Source organism: Anas acuta, chromosome 4 (genome assembly GCF_963932015.1).
Source record: "Anas acuta chromosome 4, bAnaAcu1.1, whole genome shotgun sequence".
In the NCBI taxonomy this organism is placed as follows: domain Eukaryota; kingdom Metazoa; phylum Chordata; class Aves; order Anseriformes; family Anatidae; genus Anas; species Anas acuta.
The window spans coordinates 35,629,900-35,654,711 of NC_088982.1; the positions used below are offsets into that span (position 1 = coordinate 35,629,900).

A 24,812-nucleotide genomic window follows, 5' to 3' on the forward strand; every position below is an offset into this window, starting at 1 on the left:
GCTCAGCGTGCGCCTGCGCGCACCCGCCCTCCCGCGCGCGCGGGGCTGGCCCCGCCCCCTCCCCCCTTCCCCTTCCCCTCCCACCGCGGTGCCCCGGCGGGTGAGTCACCTTCGTGGGGAGCGGCCGTTGGGCGCCGGTGGCGGTTGGGGGGTCGCGTGCTCTGAGGTGTTAACGGCTGAGGGGCGGCTCGCGTCGCTGCGCTCCCTCAGGGGAGCCCGAGGGGCCGGCTGCAGGAGCCCGCCCGGGGGCTGAGCGGCCAGGGGAGGGGGCCCCGCTGCTTATCCTTGGGCTCCTCCGCCGGGGGAGGTTCTTACCTGGCCTGTTGGCAGCTCCTCGGTGCAATGAATGTGGGATTTTTTTAAATTGCTTTTTTTTTTTTTTTTTTTTTTTTAACTGGAGAAAAAATAAAGCATGACCTCAGTTGGCAGATATATATATATAAAGTAACGTGTGACAGGAAAAAGGCTTTTAAAATAGGCACACCTTGCTTCCATCAAGTAACTTCCCGATGGCAGCTGCTTGGTGTTCACTGGTGGAGGCAGCGGGCTGAGGAAGCTCGGTGTGAGTGAGGCGGCTGTGTAAAAAGCGGTGGCTGACCTTTTATGTGCTGGGTTTGGGATGAATTACTGTGCCTGTTCCTATGAAGTAAGTGCACACCAGCAGCCTATAGCATGTATGCGGTATGAGGGTTGTGAGAGCAAGGAAAAACATTTGTCCAGGAGGATGGACTTAGTCTGTGGTTTATCACAAGGTTTTCTTGCTGCCTTCTCTGGAGGATACTTCCTTAAAATGAAAGGGACTTTTAGCAGATCATTTATTAATGTGCCTGTGTATCTCATACTATTTCTATTCACAACATTACGTAAAGCTTATTGTATAAACAATGTGCACGTTGGATACTCAACACAGGTGTTGTTTCTTGGCCTACGCAACTATGAAGCATCTTCCTTGGGTCATTATTTCCAGCTGGCCTGGCTTACAGAAGGATCCTAATGTGCAACACCAAGTGGGGGAAGCCCAGTTGCATTTGGAAACCAGCTCTCATGATTCTTTCCTCAAGTTCAAGCTCTGCAGTAATAAATCTGCAGCCTCCAACAACTACATTTGCTGTTTCTGACAGTATCTGTAATTCTCTTTCCATGTAGTGACTGAAACACGCCCTACACTTTTGTTAGTAAGTCAAACAAATAGGGGGGTGGTTGTCCTTTTTTTGTTTCAGTAATATTTCTGAGAAGTTCCCCGCAACATACTTTACACCGTTGGCATCCGTCTTCTAGTGATTTCTGTACTCTTTCCAGTAGTGGTTTAATCTCGAGGCATTCGTATTGAAATATCCTGAATTACTTAAGTGTCTTCATTTAATCAATGAAGTAGAATAAAGAATGAGACAGCCCTTTCATTTCAGTCAATGTTGCTGTTATATGTAACGTATTTGTTTAGGAACTCAACTTGGCATTCCTTTGGAGTCGCAGATAGAGCTCATCATGCCAGCCTCCAAACTCATGGCAAAACGCTCATCCTCTTTCCTCTCTTATATGCCTTTTATTTTGGAGAAAATTCAAAAAAAAAAAAAAAAAAGGGAAGTAAATAAATAAATAAAGATCTGCAAGGCTGCTTTGTTAGGCCGCAAAGCGTTCATTATTTCTTTCCCAGCCTGTAAAAAGCCCTCTCTGTGTTGCTGCTCCTCTCTCCACCTGCTGCTCTCTTCTAGCACCAGGAGGGTACCAAGCTGTCCCCCTGCTCTGAGCAGCAGAGGGGCCTTGATGAGCCTGGCGAATGCCTTCTGCCAGATGCCCCAATGGCACTGGGAGGTCAATGGATGTCTCCAGAGTCAGTGAGGGAAAGGACTGTATTAAGGTAGTGGGAGAACAGGCAGCCAGGAAGGATGGGAGAGCAATTTCTGCTGTCCCCTCGTGGGGACAGCTTTTGCCTGTTCCTTCACCTGTACTATGAGGTGAGGTTGTTGGCTTATTTTCTGCTCAGGTCAGGGTAATGCCTGCCATTGTACCTGCTCTTTGTTCTGACCATTGGACTGCAAGTGGAACTGCACTTTTTCTGTTTTGATATGCGGTAGTTTGAAGACTTGAATGCTGACCCTACATCCGGCAGTAACTGTGGGAAGTTTAGGAGTAAATAGTTGCTAATGCCAATCGGCTGCCAGACTGACTAATAAAAATGTTTTATTCTGTTTACCTTTGCCTTGTGCTTGGGTCTCTGTTGAGGTGGCCTTCACTGGAATGGGTGTAACCATTCCTGCCTCAAGTTGGTTACAGGGTGCACATCCTCATGGTGAAGTACCGAATGAATCACTGCAGTTTATTGCTGGCCATGTTGAAAGTACACTGTATTGTGTTCTGTTTCCCACAGTACTTGTGATTGTAGTTTTGCTGTGCTTCAGTAGATTCAGGCAGAAACAACACAGTGGTCTTCAGCGTTTTGGGGAGAGCAGGCAGTTAATGTAGCCTTTCCCAGAAAAGTTTGAACTGAAGACATTGTGTAGGAAGTTTTTCAGATAGAGTACACCATGTTATGGGGTACTGGTGGCTTCATTTAGTCTTCTGATAGTAGAAAATATTTATGAAGTGAAAAGGAGTGTTCATACGAAGATCAGACAAGGTCTTTATTACTTGGTTACACTTAAAAGGTAGCTTGAATTGCAGGGAGCAAATTTTCTTTTTTTTTTTTTTTTCAGGTAAGGAGAAAATACATACATACACACGTATCTCTTTATAAAAAACTTGGTTTTGGTAGTCTGTCCATGGCAAAAGTTTCTTCCCTATCTTTCCGCTCCTACATTCTGATGCCAAAAGCTTGTGTCACTCTGGATTGATAGATATTATAGCTATCAACACTTGCTTGGTTGTGTTTATGTTGGTGCATAGCTTATGTTGCATAACATCATATTGTTTGGATATTTCACTGCATGCATATTTCAATACCAAAGTAATTTATTCTACTAGCCCAAGCAGATATGGATCAGCATAATAAGATTCCAGTGTCAGCTATTTGAGACTGACTGGTGGAGTAAGCTCTACCACTTTTTACAGTGTTAAAAAAAAATAATCCCCCTCTTAGGCTTTCTGATGGTTTTGGGTATCTATTTCTGTCCTGTAATGACTGAATGTGATTTTCTAGAATGCTTCTTCTAGCACTCAAGTACCTTAAGTTGTCCATAGTTTCTATTTTGATAGTAACTTACGTTAAACATTAAACCTTTTATGGTATCTTGAGTTTTAATACTTCTTAATGATATACTTAAATATTGTTTTTTTTTTTTTTTTTTTTTAGAAGTCCAAAGAGCGTACTATTCTAACAACAGTTTTAACTTGTTATATTCTGATGAGATCATTTTAAGAATGACCATATTAAAATATGGTAGAAGAAATTAACTTGGAATTAACATGAAAAAACATGAGTTACACTGTTTTGGAGTGTTATGAAGTTAGTGAGGCCTTTTGGTATAGAGACATCTAGAAAAAATAGAAAATAATTGAAGGTAACTTCCTAACCAAGTCTTTGCTTATTATATCTTCTGTTCTCTTAGGCATAGGACAGATCGTGGACCTTATTTTCATTGAATAACCCGTATCCTGTTGATTAGGAAATCAGATTTGATTTTTTTTTTACTTCCTCATTAGAAAAGCACAGTAGTGGCTCCCTGTTCATTTCAGTAAGTATTGCTTTGAAAATAAGACTGTGTTGGCCTAAAATCTTGTTGGCTTTAGCTATATTTGGGCTAGTGTATTTGCTGAGAGTGATGATGCTGGTGTAAGGATTTTGATGGTGTGATTTGTTTTCTCAAAAGGGAATGGGATTTTTTTTTTTTTTTTCAAAACCGTAAGAAGTGAATTGGGGGAAACTGGAAAGGAAGGGATAGAGTAAGAGTTGGAATGTATGCTTAAGATACCGATGATGGCAAGTTTATAAAAATAAGTTTTCTATGTCTTAGTGAAAAAGTTTTTTTGTCTATATAGCTATATGTTTGCTGTCTGCATAGCTGTATGGACAATACAGAGACAGTGCTGCTCCTACTGGTCAGAGTAAAATACACTCAGGACTGGTTGAAGATGTAGTTCTGTGACCTCATGTGCCTCTTTAGTAATCTTGACCTAAATTATGTGTTAACTTTCTGGCTATATTAGACATACAAATTGCTTCTCCTTCATTCCACTTTTTTCTTTTTAAATTTAAAAAAGGTAGAATTGGTATTAACTGCCTTTACGCTATACTCTGTTTTGAATTGACCTGAATGTCTAGGTTAACTTGGAATAAAATGGTATGGCTTTTCATTGTTACAGATACCAGAATAAGAACGCGCTTAGAGTCACAAGCAATGAACTTGTTACGTTAACCACTTTAACTGCCTTGTTTTCACCTGTTTTTTTTTTTTCTAGATGTGAGTTTGCTGCTCATGGGTGTAAGTAAATTAGATGTCCTATACAGAAAACTTCTCCTCACTAAACTTTTCATCAGAGGATGGGGAAAACCAGAGGATCTGAAAAGGTGATTTTATTTATTTATTTATTTATTAAAAGGCATGAGTAGTACTTTATATTAAAAGGGGAAAAAAAAAACACAGCCCTGAAATATTACCAGTTGTAGGTATTGTCCTGTTCATTTTTGAGTTCAAGTTTGCGTTTTTCTTCAGGAAATCATGTATTTCCATACAGATTGAGGAACTTGATCTGGAAGTCTTAAAGGGGTTTGTGATTTTCTACTTAAAAAAGGATTTTTTGAGAGAACATTTATATATCCAACTACATTTTTGATTTATCTGTATAAAACAATGCAGTAAACAGCAGCATATAAAAGTAGTGTGTCTGAAAAGCATTGTCTAAGAAAAAAATTGCTAGATTGTTACAGAGGAATTGTTCTGTGTAACATAAAGAGGATCTTTAGTTAGTTTTCTGTTATTGCTTAATAATGATCAGTTTTAGAAGTATAAAATATACTTAGAAGAATGAGTTTACCACTCAATGAGAGAGAGAAATTTCTAAGATGTCTTTTTTTTTAAAAAAAAAAAAAGAAAGAAGTAGGATTACCACTTAATTTTTAAACATTTGCAGATTTTTCAAATAACTGTTAACACCTGGAAGTTAAACGTGTGTATCTTAAACGTTCACAAGTTCAGTGACTGAATAAATTCCACATCATGTAGTATTTAAATAGGAAATGATGAATTTCCATTTAATAAGCTAATTTTCTGTATTTGAGAATTAATAAAGAAAACTTCAAACAACAACAAAAAAAAAGATTTTGTTCACTGTGAATAGTAGTGGAGTTCTGTGGGCTGTTTTTCTTGTTTCAAAATTTCTTTCCTTGGTTGTTCTGAAGTAGCAGCTTCCTGCAGAAAGAAAATGTTGGATTTTTAAAACATAAATTTTCTTCTGCAGTAAGCAAAAATGTGTCTTCTACTTTATAACTGCAGTATTTTACTATTGATTGTTGTATATGCTTGGCCACTTTGAGGGACTTGATTAAGTTTCATTCTGCTGTCATCCCTTCTTATTATACTGGGGAATGTCTGACGTGAATTTCTGTGGTGATCTCTAAGGGTAATCACACTACTGTCAAAGAGCATTGAAGAAACATTGCTGCTAGTGATAATCGAAACGGCTGCAGCTCTTCCTTTTTCATTGTGGGGATATATGAAATCAAAAGCTGTGGGGAATGCATGAGACAGCCTTGCTGGCCTGTTGGTCTGAAAAGAGAGAGAATTTTTCTGTGTGTTGCCCCTGGATGGAGAGATGAGCTGTCCCCCAGGCAGCTTGGCTTCACCAGGATGAAGAAGGAAGAACAGTAGCTCCTTCTGACCACTCACATCAGCTAGTGGGAGGAGGGAGTACCATTCCCTAGTATGCAGATCAGACTGGAAACAGCGTTAGCATTTGTTTTAATTGATAGAATAAATTGTTTCTTATACTTCAAGTGTTAACTGACTTTGACTGACACCACTGACTGCCTTGCCTAGATGTAATCTGAAGGTTTGCTGAGCACACCCTTGATGTGGTGACTTGATATCCTAATCCATTATCCTTAACTCATCAACAAGAGTTGGAATGCCTTAACACATCTGTTAAGATTTAACCCTCAGTATCCTCATAACTACAGAGGAAATAAGTACATGTAAAATTTTTTTTAAGAACTGGTGTCAAGCAAAACATCTTTTCATTCAGCTCACCCTCCATACTCATGTCTTATACCTTTACCCTTGCTCTCTCAGAAATACTCAGTGTACTGTTCTGCATAAGAAAAACAAAGGCTGTACAGTAGGGCTATTTTTGTGGTGATGATGGTAAACTGCCTTTTCTTTGCTTTGTATAGTTGCTTTTTTTTGGTGTTTGGAAGGTTGAGCAGGTCACTCCTGTTATACCCGTCTTCTGTACTGTCCATCCAAATCTGCTGTTTCAGTTGGTCAGGTAATGTGTTTGTGTATATTTAGAGCCATAAGGACAAAGAAGTTACTCTTAGCATAGAGCATTTAAGGTTGTGTGGTGCTGCTTGAGGACACCTAGTTCAAAAACCTGTTCAAAACAAAACTAACTTCATAGTTGTTTCAAGTTGCTCTGCACGTCATCCTGTTAACTTTGAAAGTCCCTTGAGGGACAGACATTTCAGTTTCCTGGGGCACTGTTTTCCAGTGCTTAACCACTACTGCTGTGAAAAAAATCATGTTTCACTAGGACTTTCTTATGTTGCAACTCATAACCATTGCCTCTTGTCCTCTCTCTGTATACCTCCGAGTCTTGATTCATCTTCTGCAACACTGCAGCCCAATCAAGTAGCAGAAGGAAGTGGCTGGATTTGCCCTTTAGCTTTCTGTTCCCCAGGCAGTGCATACCTGGTTCCCTCAGTCTTGTTGTAAGTTGTGTGTTCCATTTGTACAGTGTCTGTCTGCTGGTCTCTGCATTATGCCAGCATCTCTTTAAGGACAGAGGTCCCCAAACTGTACTCTGTATTCCAGATGTGATTTCATGAGGGCTGAGTAGGGGAGGACAGTTTCTTCCCCTCACCTGCTGTCAGCTGCCTTGCTGAGTGCAGAGGGCGTGCTGCAAACTCCCACTCAGTTTGCCGTCTGCCAGAAGCCCCATGCCCTTTCCTGCAGAGTGCTACCTAGCCAGGCAGCTCACAGCTTGTATTGTGTGGGGCTAGGTGTAAGATTTTGCAATTATATCAGTGAGCTTCACAGTGTTTGTTGACTTGTTCTTCCAGCTTATCCAGGTGGCTTTGAATGGTATCCCTACTTTCCAGCTATCAACCTCACCCTCCAGTTTGAGTCACTCAGGAACTTCCCCAAACATGGCTGGTGACTTGTGGCAGTTGGACTTTGCACCATTGGCAGCTACTTTGATGTTGGCAGTCTAGCCTATCTTTTATCCGTCCAGTCCATATCTGTCTGGTTTGTCTGTGTAGGAGGTTCTTATGTCTTAATTTAGCCCCTGAAAAATGACATTAGTTTCGAGTATTGGATGTAAAATATTATTTGGAAGCTGTGTAAGCTCTAGCAAGATACTCGAGCCTTATATTTTCTTACCTTATAAATGTTCTTGCAGCCATGGTACCCGACTAATTTGCAAGTGCAAAGTTGGCGTCATAACTTTTATTTTCTTTGTGGCTTACTTCAGCTTCTGATGTTTTTTTTATGTATGTTTATATATTTAGATTAAAATTTGAATCTTTTTTCCTTGTTTCTGTTCAACAGAATATTTGAATTCAGAAAGATTATTGGAAACAGGGAAAAATGCCAGACGCTGGTTTCAAAAGATTACCCAGTTTTTATTGACAAGGTATGTAAAAGTAAGGGGTGCGGTTTACCTACTTGTATTTGCCTGATGGTATAAAAAGATGAAATAAACTTAATGTTTACCAGGCTGCTTTTATAAGCATTGAATTTTGATGTCATATGGATCTGCATTTTTCTGATGTCTCATTTTGTCACGGGATGCTTTACTGCTGGGATTGGCACCTGCAGGACTTGAGTTAGGGACTGCATAGTCACAGGGCGATGAATGCACCCCTGACAGTATTCAGTTGGTGAACCAGTAACTTCATTTGTTCAAGTTCACAAAATTATTAAAACTTCGTGTATGTTATTGGAATACATGTTACTAAAATGGGACACTTTAAGCTTATTACCTGGTTCTTTTAATAGGTCAATTTCCTATTGTCAAAAGTCAATAGGAAAAAGAAGTGAAACACATTTGACTGTACTGATAGACTTGTATCAGTATATTTGAAATAGATTCCAGCTTTTTTTGTTGTTGTTTTTAAACTACATTTTTATCCTATAAGAAATAATTCTCATTGGAGAGCTAATACTGGTGTTTGGCTTTGAGAGCAAGTTATACACTGACATGAAATATACTGCTATCCCATTCTCTCTGTAGGTTGAGGAGCAATCAGACTGTAAAATCCTTGAGGGACACTTCATTTCCCCTTTGGCTCATTATGTCCCAGGTATCCTGCCAGTCGAATCTCTTGTAGCAAGGTAGGAGAAGCCAATTGGTGTTTCCTTTCTGCAGCTAGCACTGGAGAGAAATAAAAATGATACATATGTAGTTTGCTGTGAAGTCAATTTATTGTTACACCAATTATCTGCAAAATAAATCAAACTCTGTGGGTTGTTTTTGTTAGCTAATGTGTTGAAATAGATTTTGACCTGAGAGTGAAAAATAAATCTTACTCCTGTGATAATTTAATTTGTGTGTAGATAGCGTAGTTTGCTAGGGGACTTTATTCCAAAGTGGTGATGATATATGTGCGTTGTGCAACAAGGTTTGATAAAGGTTGATTGATTATACTCTGAAGCCAGGAAAAAAGTGAGCATTTCAAGAGATTGAACTGTTAGGGTAATGATGTGCGTATTTAACTATGACTGGAAGAGAGCTTCTCTAATTAGTAGTGATAATGTGGAAAACCTCAAATGTAATACTATCTGAAAGAGGATGGCATAACACTTTATAAAAAAGCTTAAGCTACGGTAATAAAAGTTAGGATTACCTGGCTGTTAGTCACAGTCATTTCAGGTAACACTTTGGCTGAAACTGATTTTTTTTTTGGTTGGTTGATTTTTGAGCATAGAAATCATGCACAAAGCTATGTGATATATTTGTCTTCCAAATGAACGAGATGCTGGAAATAAAGGTTACAATAGATGTTTGTTTTATGTGTAGGAGAAACTGCTTATATAGAAAAAACATTTTATATTGTATTTAGAAGAATCATTCAAACCTTCCATTTACATTCAGTACAAAAATACTACCTGTGTACTGAAATAATAGTTTGTTTAATAGCAACAAGAGAAGCTGGTACCTTTTTTTTTTTTTCTGGTAAGCCACAGGGACATAATTTTGTTTGCTTTTAGTTTTGAGCTAAATTTTCATGATGGATTTTTTGTTTTTCCGGTCTTAGTTTGCTATTTTTGAACACACAAGTTTGGCAGTGGAAGTTAATACTGGTATCATAGATTTTATCAATATTGACAGGTGTTTTTATATAAACTTAAACATGAACTACACTAAAGAACATAGTTCTCAAAAAGTTCAGTAGCCAGAATATCAGTTCTTTTCCACCTCCCTTTGGTTAGAGAAACTCTCTCTTAATAGTACTGGGCTAAGTAATACCATAGTTGAAAATACAGTGCGCTAATTGCTTCCTTGTGGGTGCTTTCTTACAGTTTGACATTACATTATGCTACCTGTTATGATGGACACTACTGTTACAGCTTTTAAATGCTCTATATATTTCCGTTAAGATCATTGTGCACTGTGTGAATTTTTTTATTTTTTGCCTTCATGAATGTCATGCTGCTATAGGTAACAGTGCTCCATCTTGTGGGGACAGTATTTTGAAGTGATTTTTTTCCCCAAGTAGTTAGACTGTAAATAACTTTTGAGTAGACATTAAATGTTGGGTGTATAAAGTAGTTTCATGTTTGGTTGCTTTTTTTTTTATTATTTAAATGTATTGCTCATCTTATTCTTCAATTTCATCTGTTGTGCCCTTAGGAGAAAAGTAGCAATGCTGCCTAGGAGAGCTAGTCATACTTGTTCAGGCAGCTCTTCATCTGAAATTCCATTTTTCCACTCTGCAAAATTTGAATTGTGATGATGAGGTAGTGGTCTGTTTTAGGAACATGATCTGTCAGCTTGGCTCCTTTTCTTGTTTGGCATTTATTCTGTCTTACTTTTGAATTCCTTTCTTTGTTGGATGTGTTTACGAAAGGTGATACTGCTGTATCTATGACAGTTTGCCTGAGTGTATGACAGAAATACTTAATTCTATTTGTTTGTTTTGTGTATTTTTTTTAGATTAATTTCTGTGAAGCAACTTGTAAATATAAATACTTTCTTTTCTATAACAAGTATTTGTTTCTCATAGGTTTCAGTTCATAATACCCAGAAGATGGAATAGCAAGTACAGACCTGTATGCATTCATTTAGCAGGCACTGGAGATCATGTAAGTATATAAAATGTAAAATTGATTATTATTGACAAATTAAGTATTCAGATTTTTATCTTAACATGTTATCTTACATCTTATCTTCAGCACTTCTGGAGGAGACGCACACTGATGGCACGTCCAATGATAAAAGAAGCCTGTATGGCTTCTTTATTACTTGAAAATCCTTATTATATCCTTTTGTGGAAAGCAAGATACTTGTCCTGTTCTCAGTTTCTCCAGGGAGTAGAAAACTTATCATACTGGTACAGTATCTAATTTGTAGGTCAGTTTCAAGTAGAGTTTCAGTGGATAGAAGCAAAGAGCAAAGTATGACCGTTGAATGAGAAACAACGTGGAACACATTCTGATGCTACTACACTAACTAATACTGTTCTCATTTTTCTTTTGAAAATATCTCCTGCATTCTTACCATAGTCATCAGAGTAAAAGTTCTGACATGAATGTATTTTCATCAAGGTATTGATGTGATCCGTTTAGTTGAGGCCGAGTGAAAACTGTGCACTCATTCTGAATCACACTGTGTGACTTCTGGATGTATTAATGATGGAAAAGAATGTTTTGTCTCCTGTCTTCTCTTTTCAAATGCAAACCTCAGGTGCTTTCGAAAAACCTACTCTTGCTATTTAGGACTTGATTTAAAAACAAACAAACAACAAAACTGAGTCATCAACTCATCAGTAACTTCTGTAACAATGTTACCTCATTTTAGTAAGTAGAATCTCAGGTTATACTTTTCTCATACTCTTATACCTGACAAAAGTAAAATCTAATGTTATAAATTACATCAGCAAGCATTTAATGTGATATAGTTCCAGTTAAACATTTGGAATGTAAGTTCCAAATTTGAATTAATCAAAGTGCTACTTATGTATGTGATTAATTTTGTTTTTTAGTTTTTATTTTACTTGCCGTTTTTTATATAGACAATTTTTATTTTCTTTAACTTGAGTCTTCTACATGGCTGTAGAAAACCTAAGGATCAAGTGTAAGTATTACTGGCGCATTCATGGGTACCGTCTTTTCAAAATAGCACTTACCCATCCCTGAAAGTAGTGTGAACTCTGATAGCTTATTAAGAAAGTGAAATCTCAAACATGCTGTTAATGTGAAATTGTTAACCTTTTGCTGGGCTATTTCATTACTGTTTTTGTTAAGAGATCACAGTGATCGGGAAAGTCTGCACAAGATGGAATTGCAGTATAAGAATGAGATGAGTGAGTGCAAGCAAGAACCAGTTTATTTTCTTGATTGGCAACTGTGTGTGTATAAACACTGCAATTGTTCCAGTCAACTATGAATTATCTTTGTCCAGATGGTGTATTTTCCTGTTTTAGTAGTGAAGTTTTTCCTTTTCCAGGATACTTCAAAAGGACCACAGTCAGATGTAAATTTGATGTTGCTTATTTGTTAGTCTGTGGAAACTATGCACTATTCAGTATTGAGAAAATTTTATAAGCAAAGATAGTTTCTAAGCTTATTTTCAAAGCAGATGTAAAATTGTATTTATTTTGATATAACCATTACAAAAAAAGTTATAAAAAATTGCCAGCTGATTGTTGTAAAAATGCTTTTTAAATAGGAAGACCATTTATGGATATGTTTGATTATCGTGTTTAGAACTATAAGATTATAGGAAAGTGAAAGGAGAGGCTGTATACTGGAATAGGTTGGATTTTTTTTCTCTGTTACTGAGTAACTGATACGGAAAAATAAATAATTTGGTGAGGATATTTCTAACTCCTTTTTCTGTTGTCTAGCTTGACAGCTTAGTATATGAATGATGTAGACAAGGATTCTCTGAAAGGCAAGTGCTCAGTCTAATATCCCAAGCAGTAATTGTCAATCTTCGATACAAGGTTACATACCAGGAGCAGTTTTTTAGTTAATACAGTAGTAACAGTGCTTAATAAACATAGCAGCTATTATATAGCTATATGTATGTATATATGGCTGAGGAATCTCGCATAATAAAGCTGTAGAAAGAATTATATTAGCTTATAATGGCGGTCTGCAGCAGCTCATTTTTTTCTCCCTTGACTAGTACAGCAAGCATTGTCCTTTTACTTCAAAGTATCTTAAATGTGATCGTATGCTGGCCAAAGAGGCCAATAGCCTTTTATAACCTGTATCATACTGAAAATACACAGTCCCCCTTCCCAAATTAAGGTGTGTTAATTGCTCTGTAAAGTACAATTATTTTTCACTTTTCGAGAGTCCCTCTGATGGTTCAGCTGAACAGCTTTCTCCTTTTTTGTTTCCTCTGTTTCAATGCTTTAGAGTACACTACATGAATATCTCAGTACCGTGACACTTCCCACTTTACAGTTTCAGTCTTAAGTGACACTGATGAGTTCTTCCAAAGCTGGCATACTGATTGCTCTTCAAATGTTGTGTGCAATTTTTCAGTGATATGAAACAGGTAAATAAGAGAAAAGAAAAAGGATTGTTTTCTGCAAGTAAGATAGCGTATGTGTAGGATTGTATCACCGATTCTATTTTAAAAAGAGCCATTATAACTTTACAGCGCAGATCACTACAACTAATGTTGGTAATAGCTGTTTCTAGAAGACTAGGTGGTCGGTAATATTACATTAGACTCTTAGAAGGGGTCTTCCTAGTCCTCGTTTAGATCTGCATTAGGAAAAAGTGCCAGAGAATCAATCTGGACTTACTTCTCCTGTTGAATCAAGAGGAGTAAAGCTCCAAAATTCTCTGTGAGTATGATCAGGCTTTGTATACAAGTATGCATAGAATGATTGAGAACTGTCAAAATCTAATCTTAGAAAATAAATCCTGTATTTTCCTTTTCTGGGGAGAAAAGACGGTCATGTTTAAAAAATGTCTCGGACCTGTTTGTGATGGGAGGAGCTCTTGTTCTAGAATCTGCAGCTCTTTTGCACTGGCTAGAGAGAGAAGGCTATGGACCGCTAGGGATGACTGGAATATCCATGGGAGGACATGTAAGCTTTTATATTTCCTGTTTAGTATTTTTTTTTTTTAATTTAACTTCTCATCTGATCATTTAGCATACACAAATAATTTTTTTATAGTGTTCCTCTCTGAAATACTTTAAACATTTGGAGTCACAAGGAAAAATTGTTGGCAATTCTCATGTTCTGTAGTAATGAATTACTATAATCCTTAATAAGTGCTGACAACTCATAGAGCCTTTTGTCAGCCATCTCCTCATAGACTTAATATCAATATAAGCTTCTCACATAATTATATTTATTTCCCCAATGGGAAGAAATGTTTTATGAAAGAAGATCTGTACTGATCAATTGCTAGTTCTCCTTCCTTTCCTCCATTCTTGCCTAAACTTCTGTGTTTGAATGCACTGAGTGAAATGCATTCTTTCTGTAGGCATATCATAATTGAGGTGACTTTCTGTCACCTCTGTCAGTTCTGTTGTTCTCAACTCATCCTTTTTCCTGGTCATTGGTATTGATTACAGAAGATACGTGGAGTGTGGTGGATAACATTTTGTGTGTGATTGTGCATATTAAAACTAAAACAGCAGTGTATTGTTAGAAAGATGCTTGAAATCCTAATATGCAGTCAAAATATTAGTGCTTGTGTCTCTACAGATAATTGTTGATCTGTTATAAATATATAAAAAAGCTATTCAAACAATATACCTGTTTTGCTGATCCTTTTTAGTTTGTTTGTTTCTTGTTAGGAGCTAAGTAGATAACACTGGTAATAGCCATGTCTCCTGAAAGAAAAATGTTTTTCCTCAAAAGCACAATTTTATGATTATAAATAGCATAAGTGTATAAAGCACCTTACATTCACATAGGTATTGCCCTAATGAGACAACTTTTGTGTTAAACATGTCTTCTCTGTCTTATAAATAAGTTGAATAATATCTCTTAAACTGGTCTGTGCACCACTAACTGCAGGTCACTTTTAATGCTGCGTGAATTCTGTGGGAATAACAGGGTGCTATATCCCATACCAATATGTACAGCATGGGTATAGAAAGAGGCAAGATCAGAGAAAGTGCATTTGGAAATTCCTTTGGAATATTTTTTTTTAATCCAGAAAGATACATTTTTGGCTAGTCCTGATTTAAATATAAAACCATGGAAATAAATAGTTTTTAATGTCGCAAATATTTAGAATGTGAACAGGAAGGAGGTAGCATTAATTCAGTTCTAAGGATGGAGAGAGAGCTGGAACTAAGAACAAAGAAGTCTGCCTTCCTGACTATTAGAATATAGTTATGTGGTGCTTTTGTCACTTTTTATTAATAAAAAATAATCAGAATTATATTTCACTTCTGTAAGTCTATTAGAGTGTCTAGGACAGACATAGGGTATTTTGTACTAGGGATTTTACACTGTTCGGTTTAGAGCAATAAAATATACTCTGGCATGCTGTATTAGGAAGTATTTGCTTGCCATTGCTGTATGTTGAGCTTCTTTGCTCGAATATTTCTGGTATAAATAGAATATTTACCAGAATATGTCTTGAGAACTGATGTAAAAACAGTAATTTAGATGTTAAAGGACAGAAAAACAGTCCACTTAATATCCTGAATTACTTCTCTTCCACATTTTGTTTCCACTATACAGATTCAAGCTGTAGAAGTGTAAATAGTTCTCATAGATTATGTTCATTTTGCCTTGAAATAAGCTTGCAAGAGCCTGGTGAAAGAGCTGTGTGGAAGTTTTTCATGGTTTCAAATAACTAAAGGGTCAGAACAAATATTCTGTTCAGCTGTGAAATTAATTCTATCCAGAACAATATTTATTGTTAGGGAAATCATTGAAGAGCAGACACTATCTTTCTTCTGAATTTTAAAGAGGTGGAAGTATATCCAATTACTACAGTCTTTAACAGCTTTGGCACTGCGTATTTAATACTGTATAAACAAATAAAGGCAAGAATTTTTAGAATTCCTTTATTGTGAATTAAATATTAAAATATGTAATAACTGCATTTGATTATAGATGGCTTCACTGGCCGTGACGAACTGGCCTAAACCACTGCCATTGATTCCATGTCTTTCCTGGTCAACAGCTTCTGCAGTCTTTACTACGGTAATTATCCTATATTTTTACTAATATACTAGAATGTAATCAGAAATGTAAGGTTTGGGTTGGATATGTTCACCTTTTCAGGTAGGCATTTCATTACCCTTTGGCCCTTATTTAGTGGCAAAATCTGCCCTTCCTGCTCAGGATGTAGAGCATGTGATAGGGAAGGTAGCTTTGAGCTGCTTCAGTGGGTCATGTATGAAATTGGAGGCAGGGGCTGGTTTGTGACACAGTGTTTGGAGTCCTGCTCTGAAGGGGTTTGAAGGTGGGAAGGTTAGGAAGGAAACCATGAAAATGGAGTTTTTCTGGTCAAAGTCTGGCTTAAATAGTGGGGTGATAGTGCTGCAACTACCATTAGCAGTACCTGTTTTAACTACTGCTGGGTTAGGTGAATGAATAGACCCACTTTGACAGTCATCATTGGCTTAGTCCAGTCCAGATGTGCATTAAAAAAAAATAAGAATTAAAGGGAAGTGGGTTTCAATGTTATATGTTATAATATGTGGCTTAATCAATTCCAGTAATTCTAAGGGTTATGTGGAAACTTGGGCACAACTGGAAAAAACAAATTACAGACAGGAACAAATCAATCTTCTCTGCATTATTTTAGAATGGTCTCTGGCTTTTACTTGTGTAACAGATGCTTGTGTTTCTAATTTGAGGGTGTGTTGAGCAAGGCAGTGAACTGGAGAGAGCTGGAGAAACAGTATTTTACGCAAACTGTATATGAAGAAGAAATCATTCAAATGCTTGAATACTGTGGAGTAAGTATAGTTTATTTTTGCTATCTACTAATGTTTACATTTTTAAATATAACAAATAACTTTTATAACTAGTAAAGGTAGCCAATTGTTAGGTAAAAACATGTCTGCCTGTTGTTTCCGTATGCTTTTGATAGGTTTAGTCTTTGAAAGAAATCCTTCTGAAAAAAAGAGAAATTAACATTTTGGTTGAATAATATGTGTTAAGTATAGCCCTTGCTGCAAATTTTTGTTTGTTATCACAGTTGATGTATTCTGCAACATAAAATGGATTCAGTCAAAACATGGGAATCATAGTTAATTCTTCCCAGTTAATGGCTTTGTAGTCCAGAAAACTTGTAGCTGGAAGTGTAAATATCTAAAACTTCCAAGCAATTGCTTTCAAATATTCAATATTGTATAATATATTTTTTTAAATGTAGCAACATTAAGTTACTTTTCTACTTTGTTTAAAGTGCTGGTCTCATTATTTCTGTTTCCAGCTGTGATGTTTTGCTTTCTTGACATTTTTGACTAGGGTTGAAAAAAACTTCTCAAAAGGAATTTCTAATATAGAAGAGAACTGGGACAATGAGAGAGAACTTTTCGAGAATATTTTTGTTTCAACACTTCTCTAACAAATTCTTATAACTTTTTTCTAAGATTCTTTGTTGGGTGTCAGTTCTTTTTCAAGTATATTAACACAGGAGAAGGGGGGCTAGGGAGGCAACAGCTATTTAGGCACTTGCCATTTTTACATTATACATGTTCTGGGAGTACTGATGGAGAAGACAGGATGAAAAGAAGAAACATTTCAAGATGTTCAGCTTTTGTCATCCTATTTCTTGGAGGGAGTAGATTTTTTTTCAGTCCTAAACCAAACATTAGACCCGGTCAAATTATTTTTCTTCCCACCAGTGAAATGTTTTAAAGAATGTTTAAATAAATTTTTGAACACTTTTTCAAAAAGGTACTACTGCTGTTTTGAGAGGAATGAGTCTGAGAAATGCATAGTTTTTGATTTATTTGCCCAGAAATTTAAGCTGACTAAATTGCAGTCACGAATTCAGAGTTTAATACAGAACTAAAAATAGACAAACATTTGCATCATATGCTATCATGGATAAGTACTTACTGCAATTCTTAAGCTGACAGAAGTATAGAATTAAAATATCAAAACGTTATGGTGATTGGGATTTAATATACTGAGTGACATGTGCAAACTGAAAATAACAAGTACTGCGAGCAATCTTTGTCTCCTTTTTATTGGATATGGAGTTGATCTGAAGTGTAAGATTAACCAGCTGATATAAAGGACCCTTAATAAAAGACTTGTTGTCTTTGTTTAGACAGATTCTTTCAAGATGGGACAAGACTTTGTTAAAAACTTCCCTGACAGTGTGGACAGACTGGAAGACATAGATGTGACTTCCAGAATGTTCAACCTTGATTCCTCGAACAAGTCTGTATCTAAAGAAGCTGTCCACAGCTTTACCACAAATAAAAGTACTCTAAGTGCCTCATCAGAAAGACTCTTAATACAAGATGCTCCTAAAATGCAATACATGAATCAAACGTTTTCAACCAGTAGCAACAGCAATAAAAACTTAAACAGCCAACATGGACAGAGGATAAATAATAGAAGAAGGAGTGAGACTTTACAGAGAGAATCCTTAAGGTTCATGAAAGGAGTAATGGATGAATGTACCCATGTAGCTAACTTTTCAGGTATGTATTTGTTTATTTTAATGCGGAGTTTGGAAAATTGAAATAGAATACTATGGAAGGAAAGGTATTCATAGAATCATAGAATATCCTGAGTTGGAAGGGACCCTTAAGGATCATCAAGTCCAACTCTTGACACCGCACAGGTCTACCCAAAAGACCTTTTCTTTTCATCATTCCATTGTGTAAACCTGCTGGGACCTTAGGTGAAATATGAAAATGCCCTGAGTATTGTTCAGCAGCATCTATTTACCACTTCACTTCCTAATTGGTTTTGTTTATTTCTTAGTGGTCAACCGATGTTAGAATTAATTCAAAATTTGCCTTTCTATATCTTTGCTCATTTTTTCTGTGCCTTGCCATGGCTATTTTTAGATGTGAGTTAGTGCACATTCATATTATTTAAAAGAACAAAATGTCTTTGATATAATGAATATCTAGCTCTAATTAATCTGTTTTGTCCTGCTAATAAGGTTTTTAAAGCAGATTCAAGTAAATCTAATTGGTTAGAAATCTATTACTGACTTCACATAGATAGTAGCCTACCTAGCTTAGAATGAAGATTGAATGATACTTTAAGACGAATGTGACCAGTAAAGATACACTGATGTCCTTCTGGGATGGTACAGTTTGGCGAGTGTAATGCCTCCCAAGACAAGCACAGCATATAGAGGGAGCTGTAGCCCAGCAAGCCTTAAATCTGATGAAGCTGGGTTTGTTGGCATCTAGAACATCTTGGCACCCCTTTGCATTGCTTGCAAGCAGACAGTTAGAACAAGAGATTTCTTCCTAGAGCTGATTGAAGTCCTTTTGAAGAGGTGAGGGTTTGGAATTGCTTTTGAAAAATGTCCATTCATAAAATGGTTCAACTCTGCACATATCCACTGAGGACTCTTTAACGTGTCCCAGAATGTACTTTGACTTCATGCAGGTTTCTGACAGACCTAACTTGATACTGAGACCCTGTGCCACCTCATTTTTGAATTCTGCCATTCAGTACTTCTCAGGTAAATGAAAAAAAATAAAACAAATATCCAAAGCTTTCTACACTAATGCAGATTTCTTGACATGGAAAATGTCCCAGATCACTGCTACCCAGGAATATTTTGTGACACATACTAGTGAAGTGCTTTCCCTAAAGCTTCAAATGTTATTTCTGTAGACAGAAAAAAAGAATGTGAATTTCATTCTAATTACAGACGTATTTATACCTAGACACTTAACCAGGTATCACTCAGCTAAAGCATTGGCGTTTCTTGAAGTTTAAGAAGATCTTTGATCTCACTGTGCTTGTCAAAGTGTTGTAGTCCTTTGTACCAGTTGTCTATCGGGTCTCTTGATGCTCTGGAATACACTGCATCCCTTGCCACATTGAAGTGTTATCTGGAGAGAGCTCCAGGAAATCCACCTACCATTCGGATTTCATGGAAAATTGAATGGAAAGCTAGAATCTATCTTAGCATTTTTGTATCCTTTACACATGAGTATATACAGAAGGAAAAGGTCTACATTTTTTGTGACCTTCCATCTGCAAACGGCTTAGTTTGTCACTATCTACTGTACCATGTATATTCTTTGTGAAGAGAGAACTGTTCTATGTTCTACCTCATTTTGGTGTTATTTCTCTAGTCAACATTTTGGTATTATTCCTTTCAGTAATCAGATTGGTGAAACTCTGCCTCTAATTAGTAAGTACTGTAGCATCAAAAATTGGATAAATACTGCTGGAGATGTTAGAAAATATCATTTGACTACAGTTTAAAATAACTTTTTAAGCAATTGAGAGCATCTTTCCAACAGAAATTTCGGCTGAATTATTTCAATCTTGTTATTATCTCAGATGAATTTCATGTTGATTTTTTTTTTCTGTAGTTCCAGTTGACCCAAGTTTAATCATAGTTGTACAAGCGAAGGAGGATGCATATATTCCCCGAACTGGGGTGCGCAGTCTTCAGGAAATCTGGCCTGGATGTGAAATCAGGTATCTGGATGGAGGTCATGTCAGTGCCTACCTCTTCAAACAAGGACTCTTTAGGTAAGGTAGACAGGAGATTTTAAAAATAGTTGAGAGCTTAAAATCATAATTTTGAGATATATCATTTTGCTTCTAAAAAGCAAGTCTATAATTACTTTAAAACAAGAAATAGCAAACACTGCTTTGGAGAACAAATTATTGCATCTCAGAGAACGTTTCCATTCTATTTTATGAGCGAAGATGAGGTATAGCATACCTCAGATCCTTCTGAGCTTATGCTTATGTGGAGAGAATGATTGTTATCCCTCTTGCTTTCCTTGAGTTAGTTTGTTCACTGGACACCTGGAAGTATTTTTTTAAGGAGTAACCACTGAAGTTGTATTGCACAGCTGTTGTCTTTTTGCAAATGCGATTTTCTGAGAACAAACAATTGAAGACAAGAAATAGAGCATAAGCTTAATTGCACATAAGTATTACTTATGAACGCTTGCTTTAATAATACTAGGTGGCAACTTGCTGAAGTCCGTTGTCTAATGCAGTAATATAGCTGTAGTTCCTTACTTCTGAAGAGTTAAATACTTGTGGTATTGATTTTAAAACATAAGGAATTAGCAAGAGTGTAAATTCCATTTAGGAAGTCTGAGCAACAACAGAAATGGACATAGCAGGTCAATGTATGTTAACCATTAGCTTATGCCTATTTAAAACTTCAGCCTTGGTTTACATTATGACAATTGTTTGAAAAGTCTGACATACTTCCTAACACGTTTGACTAGAAAATTCCTAGTTCATTAACACTTGCACTCATATGAAAGGTGGAAAGTAGTCCCATTCCCTCTTGAAATAGACATATATTACTGGATTGAAATGAGAAATCCCAGAAATAAGTGAAGGAGAAAAGAATACCTAATACCACTTTTTTACTTACTGGTGTTTTCAAATTGTAGTGATACATTTATTTTAGAAATAAATGGAAACAGGCCATTTGCATCTACCCTTTCCCAAATTATAAAGGTGATCTATAATTGTTATTTCTTCTTGTTCTAGGCAAGCAATTTATGATGCGTTTGACCGCTTTCTTCAGAAATATGCTGTTTAACAATCTTCAGAATGTATTCAAAAGGATCTCGTTTGTATTTCCCCTTACTGGAGCTCATATTTGGAAAACAAGCCTCTTACAATGTTGAGTAGATGGTCACTTACTTTGAATGTTGTAGGTAATAATTATAAAAAACAAAACAAAAAAAAACACACGTAAAGTACCAGTATTACTTTCATGTCAACGAAGTGCCATTCAGACATGTTCCAGCTTTACCTGTGAAAAAGCAATGGCAGCATTTGTTAGTGCATGAATGGTTCGTGTACTTCATATTTAATTGCATTATGTATTACTTTAATTCTGTATTTGTTAAAAATAGACCAATTTAAGTATTGATAAAATGTAAAATTTGATGCAGGGCTAAAATGTTGTCTTGCATTTAGTGTATTTATAGTTTGTTCCAGCTGTTTTGTTCTCCTCTTGCTTCCTTGGCACCTTGGTATTCCTATTGCATTTTACTATGGCTTTGCCAACACTGCCTCTTGTGTTTGTCACTATTTTCTCTTTTATGAATTGGAAATGAGTTGTAGTGGAAGGGGCAGAATCAAATCTTGCAAAAAGAGCTTGTAAAAATGGAATACAGGGTGAGAGAAAGACATTTTCATTCAGTGCATCCATTAGATTTTTCTGCCACTGAATTAAAGCGTGCCATTCTGGAAGAGTCATGTAGCTATTCATTGGTTGGTTTCACAGAACTGAAATAACTAAATGGAGCATCCAGTAATTCATTTTTTACATACATTCAGTTGGATGATAACATTTTTCTAGTATTTTTTTTAAATCGCTAAAGGGAATAAAAATGTAATAATTTTTCTTCAGAAACAGTGGCAGAAATAGTCTGATTCTAAACAGCAGATTATCTAAATCAACAGCAGATTATATGGTGCTATAAACACCTGCTTGAAACATTTCAGCAGGGGTCCTTTTTAAAATGCACTCAGTACTGATATGCAAAATACAGCATAATATTGTATAATTTTTTAAATGTATGCGAGACTAAGGGTTATCAAAACAGTTACATTGGCTCCTTACTTTTCAGCTGTGTATTTTTAATGGATGTAAAAAAAAAAAAAAAAAGAAAAGTTAGGTTTAAGAAAATCTTAAACTTGTTTAAGAAAATCCAAAACGTGTTGTTTCCTCTTTTGGGATGAAAAATGCCAAGAAACTATGGTAAAATCAAAGGTCATCACGCATCAGCTGTATCTGGTAGCTGTCTGCATCTTATATTGTTGTTATGTCCTGTATTGTTCTTTTGAAGCAAGTTTGCAGAAAAGTTGAAGGCCACAAAACTTCAGTTACTAATTTAAGTACAGTAATGACAGGAGATACAAAGAAATAAATGGTAAAATCCAGATAGTTCTGGAGATATGTGACTTTTGTACCTTCCAAATTAAGCACTTTGTTGATCTTCATGGGTACCATAATGGTTTTTAATAGTCAGTGTGAAGCAATCAAAACTGAGTTTGTTTAAATATATTGTCTTGAATTTCAGTCTAGCAGACATGACAAATAACTGGGAATGAATCATGGTTCACTTGAAAATCAGTAAGTTCAGGTAAAACTGAAATGCAGCAATTTGTAATAATCAAAGTCAATTAGCATCCAAATTTCCTGAAAATGCAAAAAATTATATAATATATTGGAGGTTACGTTGCTTGTTTCAAGTGTTTTTTTCATCATTTCTTTAGGAATTGTTGGTTTTATATATATTGGGAGCAAGTATGAAGTGACTAGAGTGTTTAAATATTTGAAAATATTGACTGTTAGAAGGTTTGAAATCAATTATTTGCAAGCTCAAAATTCTAAAATTAAATGCTTGAATACTAGACTCAAAGTTTTACGGGTTTTAACTTGATACAAGCTCAGTTGCCAGCTTAGCTCAGTTGTCAGCCTTAGCTCATTTGTCAGCTAAGGGTGTTTTACACTGTCTGCTGTTTGCCAAATTGTTTTTGTCTCTGGATGGTTGCGTTTGAATGTATGTGTGTGCTTTATGTCCTGTTTCTGTTGCAGCTATGAAAGAAAGGGAGATAACTGGTGGCAAGGGAAAGGGCTTGAATAAATGGAAAAGAGAAAAGAGATTTTATAAGGCCAGGAGTAAGCCTAAAGAATCAACTTCTCTACGCTGTGAAGTATACATGCCAATGTAAATATTTTCAAAGAGCACAATACAAGGAATTACACAACTCACGAAAACTTGACATTCTGAGGTTAGTGTTCTGATGATACTACTACTGAGGCTTAACTTTCCTTAAGGGCATGCCATTCAATGAAGCAGATTTATATTGATGTAACTCCTGTTCCTGAGAAAGTCTTCTGAAAGTAGTGAAGGACTGGTCTCTAACAAGTGAGAAATCACACTTTGCTACGTAACTAAAGTAGCATTGCCAAATATAAGAGTCCAGTAAAAGCATTTAAGAAATTTCTCATAATAGTAACAATAAAAAAGGAATAATTGCATATGTGGTTTACATCTGCCAGTTATCAGACACAGGAAGCTATTAGCTGATCTGTAAAGGGAAGAGTCTTGCAGTGTAAATGTTTTAACTTTTGGAAAATGGTCTTTTTAAACCAGATTTTATGAATAAGTCCTAAGAGTATTATTAGTAATCCATTTTTGATGTTAAACGAGAATGTGATTTTAATTCAGTAAGTGCATGAGAAAAACATTGGAATAAGGTTCCTGCACTAAATCCACACAGCAGGTAGCCATTCTGTTTGTCTTAAACTTACTGTAAAACTGACCTTGATCATTTTTCGGTTGTAATGATTTTTCAATAAAAAACCTACAAAGCAACTGTGTGGTGTTTTTTTTCCCTTGTCAACATGAGTTCAAAATGCTTCTCATTGTCATCCTCTAATTCTTTATATTCCTACTAGCACTGTAGCACAAGAAGAGTAGTTAATCTACAGTACAAGATAAAGGCTTCACATAATAAACAATGATACTGCTTTCATGTTGTTCTACATTAAGCTTGTATCAGCTAATTAAGATACCGTTGTGATTCTAATATTAGACTTTCCAGTGGCTTCACTGAGCTAGAATTTCCCAGGCTTACTTATATGTACTTCATAGGGTAAAAAAATCAGTCTAACGTTTTCCTGCTTGCTGCTGTATTTCAGAGTAGGGTGTGTTGTCTTAAAACAAGCTCAGAGCATATTGTAGAATTGTCCAGCAGGAATTGTTGATGGCTATTCTTCTATCTGTGTGGGAGGAAGGCCGTGTTAGGCTTTTGGAGTGTTGCTGTAGGGAGAAAAGGAGTTTATTTCATCATCTGCAGCAGTCTGCCATACAGATGGGAATATCTCACATGAATTGAAAGGCTGCTTTGAACAGATAGCTGTAAATGTTACTGGCATGTGCATCTTTGAGTCTTGGTGTTGTTTATATACAAAGAAAAAAAAAAAAAAGCCTCAGAAAATTGTGGCTCACTCTCTGGAACTGGAGCAGCCAATGTAACAGAAGCCTGCCGGTTGTACCCAGCAACCAAGATGCAATCAATTTTATTGCAGTTATTTCTGTCTGAAAAGCGAAGGCTCTAGTAACGCTTCTGCATACTAAGATTGACAACACATGAGTAGGAAAAATGCAGTAGGTAGTAGGCTTTGCCTCTGAAAGGTTCTGGGCAGAGTGAAAGTTAGGTCTGGTGTGTTATCAATGAGTGACACAGTTATTTTTTTTTAGTGTCTGCACATTTCTTTCCTGGCACCTCTGCTGATCATGGTCTTGAGTGGACTGTGTCTAACGATTGTCAGGTGGAGCTTTTT

General features: G+C 36.4%; 1 protein-coding gene across 7 annotated transcripts; it reads left to right on the plus strand.

The window, feature by feature from the left end:
• The first annotated feature begins 1 nt into the window (after position 1).
• ABHD18 (abhydrolase domain containing 18) lies at positions 2 to 23,841 on the plus strand. 7 transcript variants are annotated; one of them, XM_068680697.1, is made up of 13 exons: positions 2 to 100; positions 3,546 to 3,671; positions 4,396 to 4,504; positions 7,704 to 7,788; positions 8,389 to 8,489; positions 10,382 to 10,460; positions 10,551 to 10,663; positions 13,288 to 13,426; positions 15,422 to 15,511; positions 16,171 to 16,272; positions 17,598 to 17,976; positions 19,846 to 20,008; positions 20,996 to 23,841. In XM_068680697.1, the coding sequence occupies exons 3-13, from the start codon at positions 4,413 to 4,415 to the stop codon at positions 21,045 to 21,047; spliced, it is 1,395 nt and encodes a 464-aa protein (XP_068536798.1). In that variant the 5' UTR covers positions 2 to 100; positions 3,546 to 3,671; positions 4,396 to 4,412; the 3' UTR covers positions 21,048 to 23,841. The 7 variants fall into 7 exon arrangements, with proteins under 7 accessions (XP_068536798.1, XP_068536802.1, XP_068536801.1 ...); XM_068680700.1 differs by lacking the exon at positions 2 to 100 and adding an exon at positions 123 to 646; XM_068680699.1 differs by lacking the exon at positions 2 to 100 and adding an exon at positions 692 to 1,175.
• Positions 23,842 to 24,812: the final 971 nt, after the last annotated feature.

Coding starts and splice junctions, on each gene's coding strand:
- ABHD18 (XM_068680697.1), top strand. CDS start 4,413: ATGGGTGTAAGTAAATTAGATGTCCTATACAGAAAACTTCTCCTCACT. Junction 4,505..7,703: donor AAACCAGAGGATCTGAAAAG/GTGATTTTATTT, acceptor TCTGTTCAACAG/AATATTTGAATTCAGAAAGA. Junction 7,789..8,388: donor ACCCAGTTTTTATTGACAAG/GTATGTAAAAGT, acceptor TTCTCTCTGTAG/GTTGAGGAGCAATCAGACTG.